Genomic DNA, 16,966 nt, shown 5'->3' with positions numbered 1-16,966 from the left:
CCAGCTCACCACGCCCTCCCTTGGTACGAGCTCACCACGCCCTTGGATGAGCTAGCGTAGATTTATCTGTATTTAGTACAGTGGTAGGTGTACTGTTGCTGGTTGCGACAGCACTGCTGGACTGCATAGCTTTCCAGCAGACTTGGAAATTAGGCGCCAGTGTTTGGATGCACTTGGCCTGGAAGACCGTGAGTGTAAAACCTGCATTTTACGTGGAATTGCTTTTCCAACGCAATAGAGGTGGAAATGGACTTCTCCACACAGCTCGCGCTGAACAGCGACGCAGTGCCAAACGCTGCTCCTCCTGCATGGACTCCACCACCGCAGCGGCGTCTTGATGTGAGTGATCATATATATTTTAATCACAATTTATGGTTAGGCTAAAGTTAATCCTCTGGGGTCGACAAACGCGTCGGCGCATTTTGCTGGATTTTTTCACATAGCGGCAAAATGTGAATATGCCTATAGAGAGCGCGCGCTATTGACATCAACTCAATAAAACTCATCAGATGCATATTTACGTCGTCTTGCGACCCTGTGAGCAAACTATCCATTTTAGACAGTCTGTCAGCAGGACTCTCAGGTGCACGCCCTTCCGCTCACGGTTCGTCCCCTGTATCTCCGCTGGGGTCTGCCCACTTTTCTAGCATTTTTCAAATATTGTCAGTGGGTGGAGTCAGGCTCTGACCAGGGGTTTAGTTACCCTTTAATTTACTCATCTAACTTTGAAAAAAACTGATTCAGTATTCCTCACAATTATTAAAAACAGTGAAATTCAAACTCAGAATATTACGCAAACCTGCCATAGTAAAAAATGTTATAACACAATTAGACTATGTATTTAATCTCACTTTATTAACCGTCTTTGCCGCTGACCTTTGTTGATCCAATTCAACCATTTAAGCAAAATGACTTTAGATAAACATTTGTGTTTCATTTTTTTGTTTTTATTGCTGAAGAGTGCTGAAATTTCAGTGCACAGCTGAAAGGTTTATTTGAGCTGCGCCCTCTACTGTACAGGCGTAAATTAGAATTTTCAATTCACCTTTGGTGAGAAATGGCCTTCACATTTGACAAAAATAGAATACATTTTTTTGTTATAAAACAAAACAAGCAAGCCAAGCCCAGATGAGAAAAAGTAACTCAGAAGTAATGTAAGTAATGCAATTAATTGGGAGTAATGCAATATTGTAATGAATTACTTTTACAAGTAACTTTCCCCTACACTGCGAATCAGTGTTGTGCATTGTACTATATGCCAAAAGTGTCTATGAATATACACTCATGGAGTAATGTTTCTGTATTTTTGTGCTGAACAACTGGTGCGAATGGGGCAGCAAAAAAAAAAAAAAAACCTTAAAGTCGAGCCTTGTATTAACAAATTAAATTGGATGTTTCAAAAAGAGTGGATCTATTTATGAAATTTTGAATTATTTTTGTGGTAGGTGTCATTTTGAGTGTTAGGTGTTGTTGGTGTCTGCATAATATTTCCACTCAGTGGAGTGGACATTATTTGATTCCTACAACTATGACTGTTAAGTATGAAAACATAAAACATAGAACACATAGAAATCCAATGTAGTGGAGATACTGTAGTAATCGTATTTTAATAAACTATACATCAACAATGATTGTCTTAACATATATTCTGTATACATTTACCAGAAATTCCTTTATTTTTAAATAAAATATTTTAAAATTAAATATGTGCAAAAACTTTTTCATAAAATACATTATACAATACTAACACTAGTTTATATTAACATAGACCAAATCCTAACAAGGTCTGGTAAATCCACTGAAAAGGGCTTAAAATTACCAGATCAAAGAGAAATAATAGGAGAGAGAGAGAGAACACTGTATATAAAAGACAACTTTTTTTAAGTAGCCTATTCAACATTGGAGCTTTTCAGTTTGTGCCTGAAAGTGGGTTTGTTGTACCAGCCCACAGTAGGAGCAGAGGCAGAACTGAATGCTGTGGAGTAGGTTAGGCTCTTCAGTACGTATTTACAGCACAACAGAAGCCAGCACTGTGACTAACAGTGTGACTGAGGAGATGACAGCTGAAGCTCCAGCTGTAAGGAAAGGTGCCGTGTGCTTCATCATCCAGTCATGCTCCTCCTTCAGCCCCTGCCTCTGTAGCTCGGGACCCACCACGCTCCGGATGGTCTCATAGTACGAGTTCAGCCAGTGCAGCTACAAGACAACAACAAAGAAAGAGACATAATCTGCACTGCAAGACATAATTGAAATCAACAACTGATTTTTGTTTATGAAAGTAAAAATAAGGATTTTTTTTCATTTTCAGCGAACCCACAACCCCCCTCCCAAGATGTATTTCTAGTGAAGAGCGTCTGTGGGTACTTTTTCAAAAGAAAACCAACATATTTTTAAAAACACAAAGCTGTGGTTTTTAACTGGTTCACTACCCATATTTTACATGCAACCAAATAGAACCCAACGCACACATAAGTAAACTTGTGAAAGTAAACTAAATTTATATAAAAAAAGGGTTACACTTTATTTTAAGGTTATGCAGTTACACTGTACTTACTCAAATAAGTACTGAGTAATACTAATTAACTGTACTAAAGAATTAGGTTTAGGCTTAGATACTTGTAATTATGCATAATTTACTGTTGTAATTACATGTAGTAACGTCACCTTAAAATAAAGTCTCACCAAAAATAGTAATATATAGAGAAAGATTAAAACTGGTATTATTTCAAATACCTGCTCAAGACTTAGAAGAGATGTGTTTATCAATTTTCTGATTTTCTGTCATAAGGCACCAATGAGACGGTTTCAAATGTCAGGTAATTGCTGCTATGCTAGTAGGGGAAAACAGAGAAAAAAATGCACATATTTTTATTATTTCGTTAGGCTATAGCTGCACTGGATTTACATAGTCCTGGAGTCCAATTAGTTGGATGTACCTTTGTAGTAGCTGGAACAGTGACAGCAATGTCTTCTATCCGTATACCAAATTCATTCTCCTTGTAATAACCAGGTTCTAAAGGAGAGTTTGTCAGTTTAAAATTGAAGTATCAAACAAAGGCAATCATAATGAGCTGCTTAATGATTCCTCACCAATTGATGTAAACATCCCCTCTTGAAAAGGAATATTATTGGACTGAAAACCCACAGGCCCTATCAGAGCGGAAAAAAAAGACATTATGAAGAGATATATCACATAGCAGAGGAGCATATATTATTATAAGCTCACCAAGGCTGCATTCATTTGATCAAATGCAGAATTTTCAGCATAATTACTTCAGTCTTCAGTGTCACATGATCCTTCAGAAATCATTATAATATGCTGATTTGATGCTTAAGAAACATTCTTATTACTATCAATGTTCAAAACAGTTAATATTTTTGTGGAAACCGTGACACATTTTTTTTCAGGAGATTTCCATTTGGCAAAGAACACCATTTATTTCAAATAGAAATCTTTTGTAACATTACAAATGTCTCTACTGTCACTTTTGATCAATTTAATGCATCAAAATTAATGCAATAAAAGTATTCATTTATATATATATATATATAAACATACTGACCCCAAACTTTTAAACAGTAGTGCATTTTACTTTTATCAACACAAATGCATCTATATAACAAGATTACTAAGTCAAATATATAAACGTCAGAGAACCAGACTTACATTCATGGACTCCAAAGTAGTTCCCCACACCATGACCAGTGCCATGACCATAATTTAAACCAACTTCCCACAATGCTCTTCGTCCCAGCATCTCCATGTTCACGCCTATGATGGGAATAAAAACAAATGAATGGTAAGCACATGACAGGTTTTGTGGTGGTCACTGCTGTGGATAGTTCGCCCTCTTGTGGAAGTTACATGACATGGTTGCTTGAAGGGAGATTGTGATTGAAGAAGAGGAGATCCTCACCTCTAGTTCCAGCAGGAAAGATGGTTCTTGAAATCTCAATATTTCCCATGAGCACCCTTGTGTAGGCCTCCTATCAGAGTAAAACAGGGAGAAAGCAGATTTATTTTTAGTAGCCTAAATATATGCTCTGCATCATTAGTATCTCCCTTTGTCTGTTCAGTACCTTTTGAAAGTCAGTTGGTTTACCCCAGTGCACAGTACGTGTTATATCAGTGGTACCATCACTGTAACAGAGAATGAGATAACTGGTTTAGTGCTTGATTTGTTGGTTTAACTTAAATAGTTAAAACTTGGAAACAAAACATTTGAGTTGGTACAGAGAAAGAGATCCAACTCAAATTTTTTGTTTCAATGAACTCAACATTTTAAGGAAACCAGTTTACTTACTATTTAAGTTAAGCTCACAGTGAGATTAGTTATGTATCGTGTTTTTGCACACAAACAGACCTATGTACTAATAGTACTATGAAACTCACAGGTACTGTCCTCCTGAGTCAACAAGATACATCTCATCCACTGTCAGCTTCCTAGCAGCTTCAGCAGATGGACTGTAATACATGAGAATAGTGCAATGATTATAGGTAAATAAATTGAATGTAATTAAATAGTGAAGAAACGAAATTACAGGAAAATTTAAAATCATCAGAGGGCAAGGAAAAAGAAGACATATTTATTACCTGTAGTGAGCAAGAGCAGCATTAGGTCCACTTGCGGAAATGGTCTCAAAACTCGGCCCTCTGCTGTTCTTTTGCTTGCTGCCAAAACACAATGAAGGGTTTGTGTTTCTCAGGAAAAAAGGAAGTAAATGTGTTGTAATACACCACAAAGTAATTTACACAAGAATCCATCTTTTAAATTAATATCATTGATGTAGGAACAGGTTACTTGTGCAAATGATGGTATGCCTACAATGAATGTTTAGAAAGACGGCTAATATAGAGTGTATACAGTCTGTTTCTGTAAGTAAATATTCATTTTGTTTTCTCCATAAACTAATATTTAGCCATAATGTATAAATCTTTCAAGAAATAAGCATTTTATAGCATTATATGTAAAAAACAAATATAAATAACATTCAACTGCCAAATTTAGTGGGAATTACACAACCCACGTGTATATCATAATATAAATGAATAAATAAAATGCCATTTAATTGCAAAATTCACTGTGAAGAACTATGCTATAACCATGTGTAGATGTATACATTTTTTGCAAAAAAATGAAAACACATTGTTTGGTAACACTTTAGATCAGGGTCCAATTCTCACTATTAACTGACTATTAACTATGACTTTTGCCTCAATAAACTCCTAATTATTGCTTACTAATAGTTAAGGTAGTTGTTTAGTTTAGGTATTGGGTAGGATTAAGGGATGTAGAATATGGTCATACAGAATAAGGCTTTATTAGTACTAATAAACAGCCAATACCCTAGTAATATGCATGCTAATAAGCAACTAGTTAATAGTGAGAATTGTACCCTAAACTAAAGTGTTACCCATTGTTTTGTACTTATATTGAATGACTGTAAGTAGTTTTGTCCATCATTTTTTACATAGTAGATAGTCTTGAACTTTTGAACTCTTTTCTCAGATTTTTGGAACAACTTGAGGGTGTGTATGATGACATCATTTTCATTTTTAGGAGAACTGTCCCTTTTTAGCAGTCCCTGGTTTAGCTCCGCTGTTCTGTACCTGCGACACTGATCAACAAATTGTGCTGCTGTGAGCTCGGTCTCTGTGCCTTCTGGAACTGTCTTTTCGAGCCACAACAGAAGCTGCATGACTGCGACTGCGTCCCTAACCTGTGGGAAGCCAGAGAGGATGTTCACCCATCGTGGCTGAATGCAGTCAACTGAGGTCTGGCTCTAGGCCATAAAACACCAGAACAAAGATGTTTGTCCATGCATGTTATCAGATGCAGTTGTTTTAGATTGAAAAACTTATTTTGCAAAATATGTCAATAGACCATTAAATACAGCAAACATCAGTAAAAAAGATCCCAATATGTTTGATGGAAGTTCTACGATAAGAAGAGATAACACATTGATTGAGTTGAATCAAGCTGCAGTGAATGGAGCCTGTCTGGCCTCCTAATGTGGCTTTACGGTGTGATAAAGTGCCCCTCAATCTAGAAATTATGATAATCCAACACAGGTATCAGTAAACAGTGTCCATCAGGCTGATGGTCATTTGGGGAGAATACTGTGTGTAAGGTTACATTTGTTAACATTAGTTAACTACATTAGTTAACATAAACTAACAATTAAAAATACTTCTAAAGCATTTGTTATTCTTAGTTAAAGTTTATACATTATTAAAATCAAAAGTTTTATCTGTTAATATTATTTAATGGAACTGAGCCAACACGAACCAACAATGAACAGTTGTATTTTTTAACTAACACTAATAAAGGTTAATGCATACTGTAACAAATCTTTTGCTCATTGTTAGATAATGTTAGTAAATGCATAAACTAATGGGACCTTATTGTAAAGTGTTACGGTATCCTCTTACATGAGCCTCTTTGAGAATACGCTGCTCTGTCACATCTTTCACTGCTTTGGTGGTCAGTACCGGAGAGTAAGTGCTGGTCAGTAGTTTGTCCTTAAAGAGATAAGAGATAAGTTCATCTGTGGTAAAATATTGTCTTCAACTGTACTGTGTGTGGGACACAAGCTGAATTATGAAATCAGTTTCAGTCCATCCATCCATCCATCCATCCTGCCGTCCATCCATCCATCAGCAACTTGTCCTATATCTACCACACTGTTCTGCATGTTTATTTGACTAACAATGTCTAGGATTGTATTTCTTGAGATCTGCAATTTTCCTTGCACATCAGGAACAGTTCAGTAATTTCACTTAAATGGCAATTAAAATGACCTATTAATTGTCATTTAAGTGAAATTACTGAACTTAAATATACGAGCTTGATAAAAATGACCATTCTAGAAGAAATTTTCAGATGGCACTTAGAGGCTTTTGCATCTGAACTCTTCACACATATATATATATATATATATATATATATATATATATATATATATATATATATATACATCTGTTGATAAAATAATTTATTTTTCAGTCAGACTTGGAAGGGCAAAATAAAGTGGCTGAAATAGCTGCACCGTCTCAAAAATAGAAACAGCTCCACTGGTTATAGCAATCTAATTTTGTCACACATGCCTGACGCACAGTAGATGCATAACTAAACTTTTTCAATAGACGCAAGCACATAGGCTTGTTTTTTGCCTACTACAGTTACATATTTACATTTATGTTTTAGGCTTTTAAAAGCCATATGGGAAAAATATAGAAGACTACTGTTTAAAACTTCTTGAACAGAAGTGCAGGATAACATTAAAGGCCAAACTAACTGCAGAAAGTGAAAACCGATTATTAGTACTAAACACGAAGGGCTGTGTATGGAACCGTCTCAGCCATATTCAGCCTGCAGATAGTTTGAGCATCCAAGCTGACAAGCACATACCAGTAGTCTATAATTTGGATCTAGGTCTTACCTCAGGAGTGATGAGCTCATATAGGGCTTGGTTGGTGTACTCTGTACCCACCCACACCCTCACGCTGGAGCTCTTTAGATAGGACTGCAGGTAAATGCGCACAGAGCTGTATTCAAGCAGCTGAACACAATAGGCCTGGTAGCACGAAGCATTCAGGTACAGCTTCAACTCTTCCGATATTCGTTCAATGTGCACAAAGAGCCTGGCAAAGGAGGTTAGTTAGAAACTGCACACCAACTAATTATAGTGCTGTTAATATGAAACAGAGGAACTTGCCATATCTCATCCATTGTCAGCAGTGTGTAAGAATAGAAGAATGGATTAAAAGGGATGTCGTTGCCTCGTAGATTAAACAGCCCTGAAAATAGAGATGCAAACTTAAATGGTTTGGCCTGAAAAGAGTTTTACAGAACGATTAAGAGAAAATCTCCAGCATTTGGCATTGTGTTGTGCATTGGGGTGCTCACATGCGGTCTCATCCAAAGCTGAAAGCAGCACAGCGGTGGGCTTGTATGGATTGTCACTCATTTGGGCTCGTATATGATCTACTTTCATTGGCCAGGTCCTCTCTGAACAAAAGAACAAACACACACATGCACAATGTCATCTTCAACTACATCAAAACCTTAATAAAACATAAAAAAAAGATTGAATGAATCATGAATTGTTATGAAAATGAATCATTATTTTGAGTCAAATCTTTCCAATGTTTTACTTTGTCCACTTCAAAAATAATTTAATGATACTGGGTTTAAATAATGAATCAATCAGGCTGATTAGAGACCCTAAAAGATGATCTTCCTGTTGGGACAAAATAGTTTGATCTGTTTCTCACGCAAAGCTATCATATAAATTCAGAAGACTTGGAATAAAATGCACAACTCATTTTAGAATACTTTTTTGAAGCTTGAAAGCCTATTTTATGAGCAAGAGCGACAAGAACAGAATTTCTCCTTTTATGTCCCACAGGAAAAAAAAAAGTAATGCATGTTTTGATCAACATGAAGTCATTTTTAGGTGAACTATTCCTTTAATCAAGCCTCATTGACTTTCTCTTTTGACTTTCGCACCGGATGAACTAGAATATCCCCTCTGTCTACTGTCACTGCCTTAAGTTATATCACTGGTCATTAAAGATTAAATAAGAGCTTTATTGCTCTGTTTGTCATGATCTTATGGTCCTCTGCGCTGTTCGCGTGGCACTTATCAGTCAAGTGATGCTGATAAGACATGCACACACCAATGACACTGTCAGGTAAGCGCATGAGGTTGTCAGGAGGCAGAGGAGGTCGATCTGTCCATATTTGATCCACCAGGTTATCAGGAACAGACTTCAGGATCAGGCCCGCTGGAGCCAGGTTGGTGTTGTAGACGCCAAATGTGTCTGCAGTAACAAAGAACAGTGACCAAATGATTCAGCACTGAATTTGATGATCATTTTTGTTACTACATTTTTCACACATACTTATCATCATGCCATCATTTTAAGATATTTTATATATACACACTACCATTTTATGCTAACAAAGGCAGCATTTATTTGATCAAAAATACAGTAAAACAGTAATATTGTGAAATATTATTGCATTTATTATATATTATATTATTATATATTATAACTGTTTTACTTCACTATATGTTAAAATGCGTCACATGATTCTTCAGAAGTCATTTAAATATGCTGATTTGGTGTTCAAGAAACATTTTGATATTAAAATATAATGATATTTTTGTAGAAACCGTGATTAATTTTTGTCAGGATTATTTGATGAATTGCATTTATTTAAAATAGTTATTTTTGTAACATTACAAATGTCTTTAATGTCACTTGTCACACAATATATCTTTGCTAAATAAAAATATCATTTTCTTAAAAAAAACAAACAATTTGTTTACACTATTTCGATACTTCTAAGTTACTTTGCAGCTACATGTCAACTAACTCGCATTATAGTATTAGTAGACTGTTAGGTTAGGGTTAGTAGAAGAATAAGTTTATTATGTAGAATAAATTGACATGCTAGCTGACAAGTAGCAAAGTTACTTAGTTAGTAGAGTGTCTAAAGTGGACTATTGAACTAAAGTGTTACCAAACTTTATTGTGCTTTTATGTTTAGTTTGATTTAGTTTCTTTTTTCTGTTTGCATCTGTGTCTTCTTAATTTAGTTTTCCCTGTGTAAATAAGCCCCAGTGTTTGCTGTATTAAGTTTTTCAGTTGTTCCTTGTATTCCTGTTATTTGTTTTCCATGGAATCTAGTTTTGTTTTGTTACTTCCTCTCTGCCTGCCTTACTTGCTCTCCTTGTTACATTATTTACACATTAAACCAGAATATGAAAAAAAAAAAAACAGCAACATTTGAACAGAAAACATTACACAATTCAACATAACTTAGTTTATCTTATTTTAAGAAAATTGCTCACCTACAGAGAAGAGGAATGGGTCAAAGCCCACCTGATCTCCCATAGGGATCTCCAGGATTAGCCAGTTGGTGATGCTGCGAATGGAGCCTGTGATCCAGAAGAGTTAGACCAGGAAAGTGTTAAACACTCAGATCAGTTAATACATCAGAGGAAAAATTAGGAGAAAAATAAAACAATTTGCAGTAATTCATATCATAAAATGTTTCAATGCATAGGATATTAATTGTAATATGTGCTAGAAAAGGCATTCATGCTTTAACTTCTTAGACAAGTTTAAAATATTAATTTCACTCTCATAATTTGCTCCTCACCATCTTGCACTAGCTCCCAGTTACAGTCCATTTGTCTCTCTGCTTGAATCCAGTAGCGGCTATCGGTCCACAAAACAGCCTTGTTTTGAGTAATTACAGCTGTGCCTAGGAATTAGAAACAGACTCTTGTAAGTTATAATAGAATACAGGAGTGGGACATTTGTTAAGGTCCAAAGTGACAAACGTAATGTGACTGAGAATGATGCCGTATACAATATAGCAATATTATGATGGGTTGGCTGTGAAACACACCTGCAGAGCCAGTGAAGCCAGACATCCAGGCCATCCTCGCATCTCTGGGGGCGATGTACTCACTCTGCCAATAAAATCACAGTCAGTTACTGTCACAGAGTTCATGTCTGAGAATGAAGAATATTGAAAGAGGAGCTGAGGTTTAGAAGTTTGATATATTTCATATTATTCTATTCTGTTGACATAAGACCTGTAGCTTTCTCATAGTGTTGAGCTCATATGAATGTATAGTTCTTATAAATAATATAGTTTTTGATTAAAAATTGCATTTCATTATAACTGTTAAAATATTAGAATTTATTTTGACACTGGCATTTATTAGACATCCGAGCATAGAATGTTTTTTTTTATGGTTAGGGCAATATTGACCCTTAATATGAAAGTTAAGTTCTGACACTGGTTAGCGGTTTAGTACCAGATGAGCATCTGTGGCAGGGATGATGTAGGCAGAGATGTTCAAACTGATCATGGACTCTCTCAAGTCACGAAGCCTCAGAGTTGTGTTTACAGCTGTTGATGGCAAATACTGGAACAAAAGGAATGAATCATTTAAATATATTGCATCATAATGATTTACTGTATCCATCAAGGAAATGTAAAAATGTAATCCTCAAAAATTTTAAATACCACAAATTTAATGCATTTACTCAGACAATGCATAAAAAAAGAAAGTAAACGTTCACAGAAAACAAACACACACACACACACGCACACGTCTGGTTCGCTATTTTTGTGGGGACTATCCATAGATGTAATGGTTTTTCTACTGTACAACCTGTATATTCTGTGCCCTTACACCAACCCTACCCCTAAACCTACATATCACTGCATTTTTACATTTAAAATAAATAAATCATTCTGTATGATTTATAAGCTGGTTTCCTCATGGGGACGTCAACATAGGTCCCCACAGTGACACAAGTCCCCACCGAGATCTCACACACACACACACACACACACACACACACACACACACACACACACACACACACACACACACACACACACACACACACATCAGATTTGGGGTGTGCATGACCTAAAAAAAGCTCTTATCAGAGGAGCAGATTTCCTCTCTGAGATGCCAGATTATTTTCTCTTCCCACTTCTCTCCGAGCTAAAGACGAGTCCTAGCAGTGGGCTGAATATGATGCGTGGATAATCAGTGGAAAACACGGACAGAGTAAGGATATATGTGGAACAGAGTACCGGAGGAATTGCCGAACAGTTCCTCTCGCTGCCTGGCCCTTCTTCGGCCCGCACCGCATGTCTGCCTCCTGTGATGACACACAAGAAGAAACACATGCAGGACAACAGAATAACTGCTTTAAACTCACTGTAAGCACATGTGCTGATCAAAGGGCAGCAACGGTGGTTAAACTTATATCTTTATAATTCAAGATGACAGTGCTTTTACTGTTTCATGATTTATAAGCTAGTTTCAGTTTAACGCACAGTCCCTTACATAATCATATGTAAACATTTGTTTTGTGGTTAGAATGAGCAAACAAATGACATTTTACAGCAGAATTCATTTTAAGGTTAATGACATGCAAATGTATTCCCATAAATAAACCAACACACATGACATAACAACAAATGGTAATGAAAGCCTTACTCATACAGTGCACGACTGTCGCATTCTTGCATAGTTACACCACACCATCAAACAAAGTCGCCATCACGTACACACAATATTTTTTTTTTTACCTCCAAGAACCACAAGACACACAGCCAGTATCCAGCCTGAGGAGCTCATTTTAGACCATCTGCTCCAAGCAAGTCCACACACAGAGTGTGACGGCGGGGCACAAGTGTTTCTGTCTTGTGAGTCCATGTACGTGTGTGTACGAGGGTGTGTATGTCCTATCTGAAACTACATGCATTATCTCGACTCAGAGCCGTCCTAACCAGAGCCATGTGCAATAGCTAAGGGGGAGGAACTTTGGCTGCGACTCTAATCTTTACTACAGTAATAAAAGCATGGTGTCTCTTCTCTCTATGCCCTTCTATAATGTGCAGTGCATTTACCCAGGCATGGCAAAGCAATTGCAAGTCACATATAAATAATAGCCAATGTCTCCTGAAACATTCTGTAGTCTAGCATGAACCCCACTTCACTGCAATCTAAGCTAACAACATCACTTCATTGCCAGGAAATTTTGCAAGAAAGGTTTTATTGTGCGTCCACTTAAAGGGATAAGTCACCCAAACATGAAAATTATGTAACCATTTACTCACCCTCATGTTGTTCAATGTCCTTTTTCTTCAGTGGAACATAAAAGCTGAAGGTTGGCTGAATGTTCAGACTGCACTCTTCTATACAATTAAAGTGAATGGGGATGATGTTGAGCTCCGAAATGACCTAAAAGGACTATAAAAGTAGTCCATACAATTCAAGCACTATATTACAAAACTTATGAATACATATGACAGCTTTTGGTAAGGAACAGATCCAAATTTAATTATACACTTAAAATGTCCCATTCTGCAGTAGATTTAAAATCTCATTTGCACTTTATTTAAACTTACGAGATGCTAGAACAGTGGTTCTCAACCTTTTTTGACTCAAAGGCCCTCATTGGCCAATACAATATTCAATGCCCTCTCCCCAATATTGGATAAGATGAGGGTAATACTTTATTTGGATGGTCCCTGATGTGATGCTCCCCCTGAAGACATTCTACTGACAGAAGTACTGAAGTAACTTTACAACTACATGACAACTTATTCTAACCCTAACCCAACCAGTCTCTACTAACACTCTAATGAGAGTTTGTAGACATGTAAGTGCAACTATACTTATAGTCAGCAGTATGTGTTAAAGAGACCATCACAATAAAGTGAAACCAAGATTATTTCTTTTGGTATTTCTGCTTGTTTTCACTATTAAATAATTTAACGCTGATTTCTTTTTTGTGATTCCAGAGAATTTTTAATATATATAAAATGATTTTAACTAACTCTGTGGTCCCCTTGGAAGTTTGCTGAGAATCAATGCGTTAGACCTTGTCTTGACGTGTCATATTTGAATATAGGCTACACAAGAGCTGCAGTGGAAGAGAAGATTTTCTCCAAATAACAACTGAAATTTAGGTCTGTTGCTCACAACAAAGGTATCACATGACTTCAGACAGTTTGGATAATGTCATTCCTGAGTCCACAGTGTGCTTTGTCAAGCATTTTTGATTTAACACCATTTCCAACAGTAAAAAAAATAACTTTCTTTTCATATCTAATAAACAATAAACTCAGAAAAATCTAATAATACTGCATGTCTCTTGATTGTTATATGAAGACAATTGTCTAGACCGATATAATTACTGTGCCACAGTCAGATCCAGTGAACAGCTGAGATGCATGTCTGGTCGTTCCTCTGCCACTAAACTCATTACTGCATAGCAACAGTGTCATTTGCAGGCTAGGAGGAGATTTACCTCCTTAAAGAGATGTTGTATTCTTATGAACAGATTATTAATGCAAAATGTCTACATTTATGTGTTCAGAGTTCCTACACATGACGCCAAGGTCAACATGTTATCAAACTCGACCCTGTTTACTAATGAAGTAAACATTGCTGTGTTATTTCAAATTATTAATCTGTGAGTTCATAATCTTTTATCAAAAATGTATTTTTTTTTTAAAAGTATAAAAAATATTTTCTTTTCCAGTGACATCACACATAAATAACAGCATCAAATGTTGACAAACAATAAAACCCAGCAAAAGGCAGTTACTAATTAACACACACAATCAGTGACGATAAGATAAAACCACAGACTCCACATTTCAGAGCTCCATTATCAGGGCCGTCTTGTGAGTAAATTTACACAAGATTAAAAAGACATACACTATTTTGTTACACAATATACACCCAGAGCTATATCTTCATCGAATATACGTGAAACAAATGAACCAGCAGGGGGCAGGGTTGCACCATTATTTTTTTTGCTGGCTCCAACTTGATATGTGGGAAATATTATACTGCATTAATGTTATTGATAATATTATTTGCAATTATATTGAACCCTAAAACACAGATAACTTGACACATGAATATTCAAAATAGCCTATCTTAAAAACGACATTCTTGTTTTATGTTGTGATGCAACTGGAAATATGAATTACAGTGATATGAAAACGCTACATGGCTGATCAAATTAATCCAAGCAGTAAAAGACTGGAAAGATTAGAAAAAATAAAATAAAATAAAAAAGCAAATAGAACGCTTTTAACTAGAAGCTAAGGCCACATGAATTATAGGCCTACATTCTTCTCAGTACTTTTAAAATAAATTTTTGTTGATTGTATTTACCTGGTTAATACTTTGCTATTGCTGATTTTTTCAGAAACACAAACATGCGATTGCACATACTTTATGCAATATTTTATTCAATTGGACCCTTATTTACAAGCTCGTAAACACACCGACAGACTCCTGTAAGTATGCAGATTTGCGTGCTCAAATGCCGGCAAACCTCCCCTGGAACCAGCGGCTGTCTTCATTATTTGCTCAAATGAGCACAGTGCTCAAAGTTATAGATAGATATTAATAAATGGTAGCCCTGGCAACCGTTCCCTGGTAATGTGGAGCAGCACGGGGAGCCACAAGCAATACCTCCACTGACACAGAGCAGCAGAGCTCAGACGGCCTCGCACTCACATCCATAGATCACTGATCTCAGTTCAGTCATGAGAGCAGCTCAATGCAGTCACACACTGCATTTCCCACAGTAATCTGAGACTCAGGTAACACAGCACAGTCAAATGACATGTGTGTCAGGTCCCACACATGTAAGCCTGTTATAACAAAAGAATCTATCCTGTTATATTTATAGTGGATTGATGAGTTATGCTATTACTTTTGATCAGACATACAATTTCTGCCTGGTGGATAATAAAATAAGCATAAAAATGCCATAGACTGACATTGAAGAAGGGACCTGAGTCATATCTAAGGACAAGAATATGATACAATGAAAGAATATGAAAAAAAAAAAAAAAAAAAAAAAACAAAACACAAAGCTAACCAGCAAAGCAAAACAAAGCAAAACGAAAATAAAAAATAAATAAAACAAAGCAAAACAATACACAAAAATCAACAAGGCTAAGCAGCAAAGCAAAAAAAAAAAAAAAAAAAAGAGACTCGACACATAAAGCCAAGCAGCGAAGCAAAATGAAGCAAAACAAAGAAACAAAACAAAACACAAAGATAAGAAAAACAAAGCAACACATAAAAAACAAGGAAACAAAAAATTAATAAATAAATAAAACCAAGCAGCAAAGCAAAACAACGAAACAAAACAAAACAAAACAAAGCAACAAAACAAAACACAAAGCTAAGCAGCAAATCAAAATAAAGAAACAAAGCAGAACAAAGAAATAAAACAAAACAACAAAGCAAATGTTGATTTTTTTCAAAGCAACAACAACAACAAAAAAAAACAACAAAAACTAAACAAAATGAAAAATTGTTTAAATCTGGCTGGTCTGTTGGCTGGTTTTAGACATTTTTTGGACTAGAAGATCTCTTTGCTGCAAAGCTGAACCAACTAAATCAGCTAAGACCAGTGAACCAACTTAGGCTGGTTTAAACTTTAAAAAGCTTTGTTTTTAAACCAGTTAGAGATCTGAAGGTGGGCTCTTCTGACTTGGTTCAGTATGAAACCACCTACTGTAGCAACAGCTCATGTCACCCCTGCAATGCCCTAGCGACCATTAGAATACCATATTTCCATCAGAAAGTGTAAATATCTCTTGACACTGTACTGCTCTTCACATCGTTTCCCATGATGCTGACCATGTTCCTCAGCTGCTCACTGTAAGGATGCACTCACGCTCAGTCAATCATTATCTATGACTACAGTAGTTACTGTCAAATGCCCGGAAGGTGCTGGTACGTAAATCAACACTAGTAGTAGAGACCAAGGACACACAGCATGTTTGCCACTTGAAATATGTTATGCCATGTCAAATGAGAAGGAGAAAAAAAGAGATAGAGCTAAGGAATGTGCCTACAGAAACAATGAGAAGTGTGCAGAGGAAATCCTTCAAGAGTAGCACACGTGATGCCTGGGTCACGTATCGAGTCTGTACCTCAAATTCAGTCCGCGGGGCCGAGGAAACAGAACCCATTGCACTACAGAGCCCCTTCTGTCAACACAGACAATTTTAGGTCCCAAAGTCACAGACTGTGAATACAACGATTTCCCTTTAGATTAGATCGATTACTCTGTTTTTGGCATGGACAAGCAGGAATTTCTCTTTCTAAATGCTAATTGCTGCAAACTTTGCTAAGTGTGCCAGATTAAAAGCAGGTGGAAGTTTTGTGAAAGCTTGGAGCATGTTTGAAGTTAGCTTTTAACATCCAATGCCAAACATTGTGAGGAAATATTTCGTCACTGCAAATGAAATACTTTCTGAATGTTTCTGTATAATACAATGCAGCATGCAGTATACAGTTTTCAAAGCTACAAAAAGAAGTAATGACAGTTGAAATCATCATACTTGGGCTGCAATACACCAGATTGTGCTGAAAG

General features: G+C 36.3%; 1 protein-coding gene across 1 annotated transcript; it reads right to left on the bottom strand.

Moving 5' to 3' along the window:
• Window positions 1–1,866: 1,866 nt before the first annotated feature.
• xpnpep2 (X-prolyl aminopeptidase (aminopeptidase P) 2, membrane-bound) lies at window positions 1,867–12,296 on the bottom strand. Its single transcript, XM_081382062.1, is given in 22 exon segments — window positions 1,867–2,196; window positions 2,734–2,765; window positions 2,768–2,831; window positions 2,937–3,013; window positions 3,091–3,150; window positions 3,668–3,772; window positions 3,918–3,987; window positions 4,081–4,141; window positions 4,394–4,465; window positions 4,595–4,672; window positions 5,612–5,721; window positions 6,434–6,523; window positions 7,444–7,645; window positions 7,720–7,801; window positions 7,911–8,012; window positions 8,684–8,827; window positions 9,865–9,951; window positions 10,176–10,280; window positions 10,428–10,491; window positions 10,843–10,953; window positions 11,637–11,704; window positions 12,138–12,296. Coding segments are annotated over 22 exon segments (2,100 nt in total). The 5' UTR covers window positions 12,265–12,296; the 3' UTR covers window positions 1,867–2,007.
• Between the last annotated feature and the right edge of the window lie 4,670 nt (window positions 12,297–16,966).

This window comes from Scardinius erythrophthalmus (genome assembly GCF_964197995.2).
Source record: "Scardinius erythrophthalmus genome assembly, chromosome: 13".
Taxonomy (NCBI): domain Eukaryota; kingdom Metazoa; phylum Chordata; class Actinopteri; order Cypriniformes; family Leuciscidae; genus Scardinius; species Scardinius erythrophthalmus.
The sequence above is the reverse complement of the archived record's forward strand: the minus strand, read 5'-3'. Positions and strand labels throughout refer to the sequence as shown.